At 30.0% G+C, this 14418-nt stretch overlaps 2 protein-coding genes across 2 annotated transcripts in view; both read left to right on the forward strand.

Annotated features, from left to right (window-relative positions):
• LOC122533655 (odorant receptor 13a-like) overlaps positions 1-14418 on the forward strand; it is a 51704-nt gene that overhangs the window by 4723 nt on the left and 32563 nt on the right. The window contains exon 3 of the mRNA XM_043663577.1: positions 2404-2854. Within this exon, the coding sequence (XP_043519512.1) occupies positions 2404-2854 (451 nt within the window). The remainder of the gene's footprint in view (positions 1-2403; positions 2855-14418) is intronic.
• LOC122533623 (odorant receptor 22c-like) lies at positions 7039-10450 on the forward strand. Its single transcript, XM_043663518.1, has 7 exons — positions 7039-7047; positions 7988-8251; positions 8617-9067; positions 9413-9512; positions 9609-9740; positions 9874-10032; positions 10345-10450. The coding sequence occupies exons 2-7, from the start codon at positions 8023-8025 to the stop codon at positions 10396-10398; spliced, it is 1125 nt and encodes a 374-aa protein (XP_043519453.1). The 5' UTR covers positions 7039-7047; positions 7988-8022; the 3' UTR covers positions 10399-10450.

The raw sequence follows: 14418 nt of genomic DNA on the forward strand, positions 1-14418 counted from the left end.
CACTATATAACCAGGCATATAAAAACATTCTATGAGAAGTAATAAAATTTTATATTTTAACAAAATTATATATTTAATATTTTATAATATATTTCATATTTCAAATCAAGCAGCACAACCTGTAGTTCATAAACTACAGGCGTCAAAATTAAACCTGTAGTTCATAAACTACAGGCGTCTCATAAAATTTCTCAATATTGTATTAACCATTTACACAAATTCCCAATGCGACATTGACATTCAGCAACAATTATACTTGTAACTAGTAGTGAGTTATTTTCTCTATTAGCTGACATTTCTTTTACTGGTAAACTTTGATGCACATTCATGGGAGAGGTACTATAGATTAACAAGATAAAGAAGAAGCAAAATGTCCTTTCTTTTTGCCCGCTTATTAGTCATACGTCCAACGAGAGCATAAATAATTACAAACGAAAACTTCTGCCAACGAAACTTCGACATTGTAACATACAGTCCAAGCATACAATTGAAAACGACGTCGATCTACCCCGTTCATGAATAGTTGATGACATTCGCACGATAACTGCATGCGCTGAGAAGAACAGTAAAGTTGCTTTCGAATATGAGAACAGTCATCGGGAAACTGGCCATCATGGACATTCAACGAGGTATCATCTCGCCTTAAGTGATAGAATACTCTTACAAATAAAGCGGTATTTACAGAAATTTTTGTTTCAAAATCAGAATTGTTAAAAGTAAATAAATATGTGAAAGAAAAATAAGTGAATTAAAAAAGATAGTGCAAAAGGAAATAAATATTACATTTTAAACTAACATTATACACAACGGATAAATAATTTGTTGCGTGGTCCCATAAATTGATTTTTTATTCACTAATTTTTTATTCTAAAAGCTTAGGTGCTGGAAATTGAGTAGCGACAAATTCTCCTATAATTCTTTTATAGGAGAATTTATAATAGTTTATAATTCTTTACTTTCTGGTGTTAAGTTTCCTGTTACAATGTTGCAAATTTTTTATAATAACAGTTTTCATTATTTTAAATAGAACTTTCAAGGAAGTTATATTCTGTGTAAGATGATGAGTTATTTCTTGAAGTATAAAATTACCTTCAATTCCAAATAGTATTATAAGGTCGAAAGTGATAGTAATTTTTATTTTATAACTACATAAATTAAAAATATTTGATTTTATTTTGAATTTAAAATTTTCATTGATATAGTTTAGTAATAAAGCTTCAAGTAATAATTTCAAAATTTAGCAACCTAAGCTTCTATCATTCCCGATATCTAATGGAGTTGAACAATGATTCAAGGAATACAGATTCAAAGTAAAAAAATCCAATTTATATTTTTTTAACAATAATATATGTACACAAAAATTCAAATAACGTGCATTTTACGCCACGATGGAGAATTAGTTTTAAATTACTATTAAATATAAATTTGAAGTAAAATAAGTGGTTTAAAATTGATAGATGATGCTAACATGAAATCATATTATTATTATTACCTCACGTGAAATTATATTATTAAATAATAGAGATAAGAAAGGAAATACCGTGCATTAAATTACTACACTCTATATTGATTTTTTTTAAACGTTTATCTCTATTAGATTTGAATTACCAATACGGATGGAACCATAGCATAATGAAGTACGCAGGTATCTGGCCAGAAGAGAGGAAATGGAACCGACCGTCAAGTTACGTCGTTCTGATACCGTTTCTCACGATGCTGTGTTTCGCATGTGCCCCACAAACTATTAATCTGCCCTTCATTATACATGACTTGAATTTGGTGGTGGAGAATTTATCGAATAACGTCACTTTCACGCTTTCGCTTATGAAAACCGTAGTTTTCTGGATGAATGGCAAATGTAAGTATTTCATGATATCACCTTATAAATTACATCTAATTTTATCTAAATATGGAATTTACCAAGGGACTCTACCAGTATATTACAGTTTTATACATTATCATTTTCTAAACAACAAATTTAACTTCTTGCACTGGCAACTAATTGCGGACCATAACGAGTGGCCAAATCCGTACAGTACAATAATTTGTCGCTTTATTTTTCTTTTGTAGTTCTCAGTATGATATCATTGGATAGAAATTACTGAGAAGTAATAAGTTTATTATTTGCTTTGCCTGAGTTATACTTAAATATACTTAAAACTGAGAAAATATTGCAATTTTGGAACAAAAAGTTCTCCTCGGCGTGCGTGGCACGTCATTCCAGCGCAAGAGGTTGATGTCACGTAATAAAAAGGAAACATATGTCGTATGTAATTACCAAATCTGAAACCTATACTTTTGTAATATTAATAAAATAATTAAAAAGCTAAATATATTTCTATACACATAATAGGAAAAATTTTCTCAAGACTTATTATATCCGCTATTTTCTTTGTCTGCAAGCATTGAAGTCTCTGCTGAAGTGCATAGCCAAGGACTGGGCTACAGTGAAGACGAAAACCGAACGAGAAACAATGGTGAACATCGCGAGGGTCACGAGAATGATCATGATAGGATGTTCAATGATGTGCCAACTAGTGGTCGCCTGTTACGTGATTTTACGATTAATTTTTATGGAATACGACGATAACAAAATGTTCGTACGCGGCTATTACCCGTACGATATAACCGTAAGCCCAAATTATGAACTGACTATGATTGGTCAAGCTATAGCTGGTGCATACAGCGCCAGCATATACTCATCTGTGGACAGTTTTGTCGCTATGCTGATTCTACATGCATGTGGACAGATCTCGAATCTGAAGAATGATTTAAGAGAGATCCATTCGAACGATAAGATCGATTTACAGACGAAGTTGAAGAAAATCGTTGAAAAGCATAATTATATCAATAGGTTCGTATTGAAAGAAAATTATTAATAATTGCGAGGAGAATATATTTAAGAAGAGCCGAAAGCTTTTGCCAAAGATCGTGAAAAAGACACAAAATGCTAATTATAATAAGTTTAATCGTAAAGAAGCTAAAAAATAATTTGCGAAATTTAAATGTTTTTATGTTCGTACGTTGCTTACTTCATTTCATTTTAATTACAATGGAGAAAATAAAAGATGAATAATTATTTTACGCCTACTATTTCAAATATATTCTTCATTTGAAATTTAGTAATTATTATGCAACAATATCAGCTTATGCACTTGTGCATTTAAAGGTTAATTTCATCTTTAATTGTGGAAGGCCCATGTGTAAATTCTAATATTTATTAATTACGTTATAAGGTTTGCTGAAACGGTGGAGAATTGTTTCAACATAATGCTCTTGATTCAAATGCTCGGTTGCACCGTTCAACTATGCTTCCAGGCTTTCCAAACAATTATGGTACGAAAGAATTCATATTTTTCTCTAAATTTACGTTTACACGAAAGAAGAATGTTACAAAATAATTCATCTCCTTCGGCATAATTTAATTTGTAGTCAGATGGAGGAAAGAACGAGCAATACATGATTTTCCAAATTACATTCATGTGTTGCTACGTAGTTTGCGTGATGATGCAAATGCTCCTATACTGTTACGTGGGCGAAAGACTTACGTTCGAGGTATCGAAAGAGAAATTAATCAGTCGATGCTTTTTGTATAGAAATTTGGACCTCAGTACGAATATTGGATCTCGATACTAATTATTTATTAACAATTCAGAACATATATTAAAGTTTAGAATTTTTCAGAGCACGGATATTGCAGAAACAGCATATCATTGCGAATGGTACAATTTATCCCCTGAGATCGCAAGATTACTTATTATTATTATTTGTCAAGCTAGAGCATCACCGTTAAAGATCACAGCAGGGAAATTTTGTTCGTTCACTATATTGTTATATTCCCAAGTAAGTGAAAACGAATTTCAATGCAATGTATGGACATAATTTTCAATAGAATCTTCCTTTTAACCATACGAAGAATAATCCTCGCGATCCGAAAAGTTCGATTCTAAATACCAATGAATTTCATTTGAATGGCGAATGGTTTTAATTAAATTAATACACTACAAATTTTTACACAATAACTGTGATGGCACGAACAATTCAATTTCCTTCAAATATTTTATAGTATAGCGTGGAGTAGCTCACGAAAGTATGCGAACATTTATCAAAGAGGAATACACATATTGTTATTCTGTATCATATAAAACATTTAGAAATTTTATAATGTTGCGGGGAAAAACAAATTTCATGATTGTGCTGAAACCAGGATGAAAATGTATAGATGAATTAACGCATTTGGTGTTTAAGCGTTACTTAATATACGCATTTAGTAAGAATTGAAGATAGACTTAATTGTTGAAATATTTTTAAGATCTCTATGAAATATGCATTCATATTAAATATCTAGTAATTTTTATACTTATATTATATATATTTATATTTATATTATATTTAATTTTATTTTAATTTTAATATATATTTATATTTATATTGCACTTAATATATATTTATATTTATATTACATTTAATTTAATTTTAATTTATTATTTAATTCTTATATTTATATTATATATATTTATATGTATTATATATATAATTTTAGTAATTTTTATTTTTATATTATTATATTTGTTTCATCCTCGATCAATATATTACATAATCATGATCATAATCGTATCAGAGAATTAATGAAATTTTAAAAATGTTTTATATAATACACGTATTATATTCATAAACATCTCCTGGAAATGTTCCAATAATTTCAAATATTTTCTTATATTTCAGGTCGTGAAGACCTCAGTATCGTATGTTTCTGTTCTGTACGCAATAAAAAGTTAAAATAAGAAGACGATCTTATAATTACGATCGTCAATATTTTACAACAGCTCATCGCTTGGATAAAACAATTATGATTGGAGAAACACTTTAATGTCCATCTTTAAATGGTAAATTATACTTCGTAGAAATAAAGAAATAAAGTGTCGTGAAGAATTTAAAATCGTGGAAAACAAACCTATCAAATGTATAATTTCTCTCGAAATCTTGAAAATATCTTCTTTTTCCTTTTGCATTTCAATATTCACTCGTTTCTGTCGAAACTTTAAGTTCATTTATTGTCGAATGTTTACGAACAATTTGTAGACACGCCATCGATGAGTAGTCTGATTTACATTAGCGATTATTGTCATGTTAAGTCATTAGTCAATATTGTTCATACGTGATCCAATTAAACACTAATTTACATTAAGTTTTATTGAAAGAATTAAAGAGATTTGACTGTGCGCACATTGAAAAAATATTAGACAAAGCAAACAAGAAATTAAAAACAGGTTAAGAAAATTTATACATATTTGTACGAAATCGTCTCTGAAATTTTGTGGAAATAAAGAATGTCAAGAAAATATATAATACCAATAGTATAAAAATAACTAAGGAAATGTACGAATATACGAACTGAGTAAATGACGCAATAAATGAAATTGAAGTATGAAATTTACATTTTGTAGAAATTCCACTACTCCTAATGATATCTTTCTTTTATTAACTAATTCATCATTTTCATCATCGTCGCTGATAAGAAAAAAGATATAATATTAGAACAATTTTATAAATGTAGGTTATATAAAATTTTAGAATAATAAAAAGTCAATGATGTTGATGTTAGTAATAGATCATCAAGCTTTCTATATATATATATATATATACAATAATACAGAAGTATAACAATATGTGATACTTGGGAACGAAGATTAATCGTAATACTATAATACTACTATCGTTATTAAATCATCAGCTGTTCAACACTTGGGAACGTATAAGTAGAATTTAATGTATTGTTAATAAAAGCCGAAAATTCTTTTATTAACATCTCGAAAATTAATAAAGACTCGAAACTAAAGTTTTATATTTGGAATCTTCCCTTCCTCTCCTCTGAACTGACGCTTTTTGAAATTACAGTCCTAATTTGTTTGGTCATTTCTTTAATCTGATCATGATGAGATCATGGGCGTCTTCTATAGATTCAACAGATTTCTTTTTTATCACATTCGCAAACTGAAGTGTAAAATATTATGCTTGCAGAGACAGTGTTAATCTAAATTTAAGCTCACGTCAAAGTAAAATTTTAAAATTTCTTTCATGTTTTTCCATTTCGAAAACTAAAGCCTAGTGGAGTTTGCATAAGAAGAAGTTACTCAAAGTCAAGTGCTTAACAATATATTCAAAAATCATTGAAATCAATGAAGCGTGCCTTGATCAACCAACAATAATGTAAAATAATGAATCGTTTTTACTTACTAGTTATTTCAAACAACATCTAAGTAAATAAGATTACATATATTTAAGAGGAAGCGTCTCGATTGTTCGTAGATGACGATCAAGTAACATTCTGTCAAGAACTTTGGTCAATTTTGCCCGGATATCAGAGACCTAAATTTTCCAGTTCTGAAACAAACATGTGTAGTGCCGGTTCGACAAATATTTTTGGGCTACAGCGCACAATAAAGAAATTTAAAGAACACAAATTTCTAAAACTACTTAATTGCAAGATATGATAGGGAAAATCAAAAATATCAATATTACTATACATTTAAAAGTTTTACCAAAATAGAAAGATTTGACATTTTTGATTACGATTGATCAAACAGCATAACGATCATCTAATTTATGAACTAAAGTTTATAAATTACATGCGTTAAATTTCATAAAATTTACACAAACTTCAACACTAACATTCACTTTTAATTATGAATTATTTTCTCTATGAAATGAGACTCTCTTTACGAAGTTATTTCTGCATATGTTCACGAAAAGAAAGAACTATAGACTGAAAAAATACGCAACGCATCCCTTATTTCCTCCCCTTCTTTTCACGTACCATTTGGTCGAGGTCATAAATAATTACAAAGGTATAATTACAAACTTCTTGCAAAGAAATATCTTGCATTCAACCGAAACCTATAATTAAGTACGAACTACTCTACCACGAATAATTCATGACGTTCGCGCTCTCTGGATGTACGATGTGGGCGTGCGCTGAGAAGAACAGCCAAAGTTGCTTCTTCTTAATATGAGAACAGCCACGGGTCATCATGGACATTCAACGAGGTAAGTTCTTGCATTAAGTATTACTCATAAACAAAAAGCACTGTCTCCAGAGACATTTGTTTCATAATAAGAAATGTTAAATGTAAATAAATAAGTGAAGAAGAATAAGTGAATTGAAACAAAATAGTGAAAAAGGAAATAAAATTAGATTTTAAACAATTATTATATATATTCAAGGAATAAATAAATTATCACGTAGTCCTATAAATTAATACTTTGGTGGTTAAATTTTTATACTAGAAAATTAATTGCGGAAGATCGATTAGTTTAAATTAGATTGATAAATTCTCTAATACACATACAATTCTTTGCCTTCTGGTATTAAATTTCTTATTATAATTTTGCAAAATTGTCACAATAACAGTTTTTATTTTACATTTAACGCTTCAAATAGAACTTTCAACATAGTCGTATTCTGTATAAGATAATCAGTTATTTTTTGAAGTATAAAATTACATTCAGTCCCCAAGTAGTGTTACAGAATCGAAAGTGACAGTAATTTTCATTTTATAAATACGTAAAGATATTTAACTTTATTTTGAATTTTTCATTTTCACCGATACAGATTTGTAATAAAACTTCAAGTAATAATTCTAAAATTTAGCAACCTAAGCTTCTATTATTCTCGATATCTAACGGAATTGAACAATGATTCAAGAAATACAGATTTAAAATAAGAAATCCAAATTACATTTTTTTAACAATAATATAAGTACACGAAAAATCAAATAACGTGTACCTCACGATGCAGAATTACTTTCAAACGATTATCAATAATACACCTGAAGTAAAATGAGCGATTTAAAAATGGTAAGTAATACCAATACGTTTCATGTAAAATGAAATCATATTATTTCATAGTATTAGAGATAAGAAAGGAAATATCGTGCATTCAATTACTACAGTCTATAACGATTTTTAAACATTTTATGTCTATTAGATTTGAATTTCCAGTACGGATGGAACCGTACTATAATGAAGTACGCAGGTATCTGGCCGGAGGAGAGGAAATGGAACCGATCTTCGAGTTACATCATTCTGTTACCGATTCTCTCGATGCTGTGTTTCGTGTGTGGTCCACAAACCATTAATCTGCCGCGCATCAGACATGACTTAAATCTGGTGGTCGAGAATTTATCAACGGCTAACGTCACTATAACGTTGTCGCTAATAAAGACTGTGGCCTTTTGGAAGAATGGCAAATGTAAGGATCTTATCATATCATCATATAATATCATATATATCCAATCCATACACATTATTATATATCCAATTTTATCTAAAGATAGAATTTATCAAGAGAGTCTAACAGAGATCATTGAACTTTGCATTGAAATTTTATATATTTACATTTTTCAAACATAATTTAATGTCACAAGAAATGTACCTCGTACGTGATTTCCAGCTTACTGAAATCCCAACTTTTAGATGAACATGGTATTATTTTTTAGTAAGGAACGTAATTGGCAAACAAAAAATATATTTGTACAAATAGCAGGAAAAATTTTATGATTACATGAAACAAACGCTCAAGATATATTCTATCCACCATTTCTATTCGTTTGCAAGCACTGAAGTTTCTGCTGAAGTGCATAGCCAACGACTGGACTACAGTGGACACGAAAACAGGACGCGAAACAATGGTGAACTACGCGAGACTCACAAGAATAACAACGATAATATCTACAATGATGTGTCACCTAGTAGTCGCCTCTTTCGTGGTTCTACGATTATTTTTGATGAAGTACGATGATAACAAACTGTTTGTACGTGGCTATTACCCGTACGATACAACCATAAGCCCAAATTATGAATTGACTATGATGGGTCAAGTTATAGCTGCCACATACAGCACCATCATATACCCATCTGTGGATACATTTATCGTCATGCTGGTTTTACATGCCTGTGGACAGATATCAAATCTGAAGGACGAGTTAAAGGAGATCCATTCATATAAAAAGACTGATTTACAGATGAAGTTGAAGAAAATCGTTCGAAAGCACAATTACATCGCTAGGTTTGTATTGAAAGAAAAACTTCATAGTAACAGAGAGAATTTTTTTAAGAAAACCAGAAAGCTTGCGCCGAAAATGATAGATTATAATAAGTCCAATTTTAAAAGATCTGAAACATAATTTGCAAAATTTAAATCTTTTTGTTTTAATATGATCTATTCACTTGAAATATTAAATGTAATACAAAAATGGATAATGAATAATTACTTTACCACTTTGCCACTATTTTATTTGAAATTTAGTAATTATTATGCAAAATTGTTACCATCAAATCATTATTATCCATTTCATCTTTAACTGAGAAAGAGTCATAAATAAATTCTAATATTTGTTAATTACGTTATAAGGTTCGCTGAAACAATAGAGAATAATTTCAATATAATGCTCCTGCTTCAAATCCTTGGTTGCACCGTTCAAATATGCTTCCAGGCTTTCCAGGCTATCATGGTATGAAAAAAATCATACAATTTATAATATTTACGCTTATGAAAATGAAGAACATTACGAAACGATTAATCTCTTTCAATATAATTTAATTTACAGTCAGGAGAAAACACTGAAAGTAACAATGGACAACCTATAATTTTTCAACTTATATTCCTGATTTACTATGTAATTTGCGCGATGGTGCAATTATTCCTGTACTGTTATGCGGGTGAAAAACTTGTGTTTGAGGTACGTTTTATGAAAGAGACATTATTCAGTTGAAGATGTTCTGGATGATTTTTCTGATGAAAATTTCGATTCTACTATCGATAATGGATATGATTAATAATTTAAATATACATTAAAGTCTGTAATTTTTCAGAGTACAGACGTAGCTGAAGCTGCATATCAATGCGAATGGTACAATCTACCACCTGAGATCGCAAGATTGCTTACTATTATTATATGTCGAGCAAGAGCATCACCGTTGAATCTTACAGCAGGCAAATTTTTTGTGTTCACTATACTATTATACTCCCAAGTATGTAAAAACGAATTTTAATACAATATATGTATAGAATCTTCAATAGAATCTTCCTTCTAAACCCTTCTAAGATTTACCCTCGAGATCCTAGGGATTCCGACTTAACAATCTCTATGAAATATACATTCGTATTAAATATCTAGATTTTTTTATATTTGTTTCATGCCGAATTAATGTAATTTGTGATACTTTATCTCATTAGACAATTAATGAAATTTCAAAGTTTTCCATACAATACACGTAATTTATTCATAAAAATCTCCTCCATAAATCGAGTAGCTTCAAACGAAATTTTTTCGTACATTTCAGGTCGTGAAAACCGCAGTCTCGTATATTTCTGTTCTGCATGCAGTAAGAAGTTAACTGTATGCAGTTAAAGGAAACGCAACCTTACGATTTTTCAATTCTGTGCTCGTAGCGTTGATAGAACAAATACCATAGTAGAAACATTTTAGCACCTATCTCTAAATAGTAAACTATACTATGCAGAAATAAAAAAATGAAGTATCGTAAACAATTAAAAATGTAACAAATCTATTAAATGTTAACAGGATTTCTCGTGAAATCTCGAAAATACCTTTCTTTTCATTTGGTTCTTGATATTTTCTTGTTTCATCGGGACTTTAACTTTGTTTGCTGTTTAGGGGAAATTTGCAGAAGAAGAAAGTCCGGCACATCTATTTATTATTAACACGTCAAAAATATTAATATCACTGTATATAATCACACATTTAAAAACTATTCAAAACTATTCCATTTGAAAACTATTCAAAAAAAGAATATCAAATTTTTAATTTCACTATTTCACAATATTTTCTATACATCATACTCTATGTATCATAACTCTAATTGAAACAGTATTAATATCACTCAGTTTATGAACTAAATCTTATAAGCTAAACGTACGTTAAATTTCACAAAATTTTTAAATATTGTATTTATCACTTAAAGAAATTCGTTTAACGTCGACATAAATATTCGGTGATGATTATACGTCTAACTGATGAAGTGAATTACTTTTTCCATAAAATGAAACTTCTTTTGCTGGCAAATGTTGATTCACATTCGTGACAGAGAAGTAAGGTGGACTAACAATGTTGAAAGGACGTAAGTATTCTCCCTTGGTTCTCCCTTAATGCTTACTGAACGAGATCATAAATAATAACAGAAGGGCATATGTAACAACCGAACTTAATTATTTACCATCCAACCAAGCGTAAACTGAGGACGATACCGCTACCCTATTCACGAATAATTGATGTCGTATCTACATACGTTTTCCATGGACACGCAGATAAGGACATGCGCCAAGAGAAAAGTTGCTTGAATAGATAACGGAGATTATGAGAACAGTCACGGAGAAACTGGTTACCATGGACGTTCAGCGAGGTTACGTATCAATTAATAAATATTTAGACAAAAACTGGCAGTATTTGCAAAAACTTGTTCCGCAATTGTTAAAAATAAATGAACTAATAAATGTATTTCCGTGAAGTAGGCATAAAGTGCAATATTTCATTGGAATCATATTTTTAAATACAGCGTATATATGTATGAAAGACTAACATATAATTTATATCATTTATATCTTTATAACTTATTTAAATACAGCGTATATGTGTATGAAAGACTAACATATAATTTACATCTTTTATACCTTAATTATAATAACATATAATTTATATCTTAATTATAACTAACATATATCTTTTATATCTTAATAATTTATGTCTTTTATTGGCTCATTCTAAAAATATGAAATCGTTCATAATTTTTTTAATTCATTCCTGAAATAGATTTGAATTACCTGTTCGCTTCGAACCCTTACTTCATGAAAACTGTGGGTATCTGGCCGGAAGAGAGGAAATGGAACCGACCTTCGAGTTACGTCTTTTTCATACCGTTCATCACAATGCTGTGTTTTCTGTGGGTCCCACAAACTATTAATCTGCCGCTCATCGCTCATGACCTGAATTTGGTGGCCGAGAATTTATCAATGGGTAACATGACTGTCACGGTTGCACTCGCGAAGGCTATAGTATTTTGGAAGCATGGCAATTGTAAGAATGTCATGTTTTAACAAACCATATTCAATTTTTGTTGAAGATGAAATTTCCAATAATTTGTATTTCACTGACAACGAAAACACAGAAATTAATACTGTTTGTACTGTATATTAATAATATCTGTATTCGCTATTCACGTGAATGAAATTTTCAATATTTCACTTTTTTTTTTTTCTTTTTTTTAATGAAAAAGCAGAAACGCAGAATTCAGAACATTGGAGTCCCATAAATTCACCAAATGATAGCATCCCGAAGAACATATGTGACTTACAGGTTAATGAAACCTCTTTGTGAGCAGTGTAACATTTTTTGGTAAACAGCATAATTAACAAATTCGAAGTAATGTAACGAACAGCAGAAAGAATTTTATTACTACACGATACAAGATTTTAAGACGTACTCTAAACGCCATTTTCTTCTCTTCCAAGCATTGAAGTCTCTGCTGAGGTGCATAACCAAGGATTGGGCTGCAGTGGAGACGGAAACCGGACGAGAAAGAATGGTCAACATCGCGAAGATCACTAGGAAGATCACGATAGGCTCCTCAATACTTTGCCATACCGTAATCAGCACTTATGTGGTACTACGACCATTTTCCTTGAAATACACCGAAAATAAATTGTTCTTCCGCGGTTATTTCCCCTACGACGTAAACATCAGCCCAAACTACGAATTGACGATGATTGGTCAAGCGGTAGCTGTGACATTTTCAACTGTATTCTATTCAACTGTGGATACGTTTATCGCTATGCTGATTCTACATGCTTGCGGACAGCTCTCAAATCTAAAGGAAGATTTAATGAAGATTCATTTGCACGATAAAAATAATTTACATATGAAGTTGAAGGAGATTGTTCAAAAGCACGAATATGTCAGTAGGTTAGTATTAAACGGAAATTATTAACGTTATGATTCTCTTAATAGCAGATTAGTGGTAATTATATTAATATATTAATTCGTATTAGGAGGAAGTTATTAACATCTACAATAATGACATATGTTATATTTAGAAGCTAAAATGTTTCGTGTCTTGTATTATCCTCTAAATATTTAATTTCATAGTATACTACATATCCTAGTGTATCCTTCCCAAATTATATTATCTGAACAAAGAATGAAATACGTATTCCCACATTTGAAACTCATTGTTCTTTATTTGAAATTCAGTATCTAATCATTAAATAAATTATTATTAAAATTACTATTATTTAAAATTTGTTAATTTATGTATTTAGACTTAATTAATTAATTTGACCTTTTAATTGGTAAAGATTAACAAATAAATTATTTTTATGGTTTGTTAATCGTCAAGGTTTACGGGGACTATAGAAAATTGTTTCAACGTGATTTTTCTGATTCAAATGCTCGGTTTCATGATTCAAATGAGCTTCCAATCTTTCCAAACTATCATGGTACGATATAAATTTTTCTTTTTCCACTAAATGTACGTTTATACAACAAAATGAAACGTTCCAAAATAATTCATCCTTTCTGACGTAATTTTATTTATAGTCATTTGAAAATGTACAAGAGCAACGCATTGCTTTTCAAACTGAAGTCTTATGTATGTATGTAGCTATCGTGATGATACAGTTGTTCCTATACTGTTACGTGGGCGAAAGACTTATGTTCGAGGTATTGTTTGTGAAAGAAAAATTAATTTTAGTAGCTGTTTTTCTGATAATTCGGTTATTAGTTTCAAACATAATTAAAGTCTGCGATTTTTCAGAGTATAGGTATTGCTGACTCAGCGTACAATTGTGAGTGGTACAGTTTACCTCCTAAGAACGCGAGATTACTTGTAATTATCATGTGCCGTGCTGTCTCATCACCGCTGAAACTTACAGCAGGCAAATTTTGTTGGTTTACTATATTGCTATATTCTCAGGTAAGTGAAAATGAATTTTGAAGAAAATGTTTCTTTCAATATTTGCTTATATATTGCAATGTAATTATGAGATAATTTGCAATATTAGAAATATGTTAATATTTGAATAGAAATGGATATTGAAACATCTGGAGTATAAAATATTCGAAAATACTCGCATGAAGACCACACTAAAATCTTTATCTATTTGTTGCGTGCATTATGTAAGACATCACGTAAATTCATTAATACTATAATAAAAAGCGTGTGTCATGATTATGTTGGTCATATTTCGATTCAAATGGCTAAGTCAGCATTTCTGTAATCCTTTATTTCTGCGAAATGTGACTTGAATTAAATATTTAGTAGTTTTCATATATATGTTTGTATTTATTTCATGCTTAAAAACCATATAATCGTGACAGACGATTCTCATTATAAAATTACGAA

This window comes from Frieseomelitta varia, unplaced genomic scaffold, assembly GCF_011392965.1.
Source record: "Frieseomelitta varia isolate USP_RPSP 00005682 unplaced genomic scaffold, Fvar_1.2 scaffold_544, whole genome shotgun sequence".
In the NCBI taxonomy this organism is placed as follows: domain Eukaryota; kingdom Metazoa; phylum Arthropoda; class Insecta; order Hymenoptera; family Apidae; genus Frieseomelitta; species Frieseomelitta varia.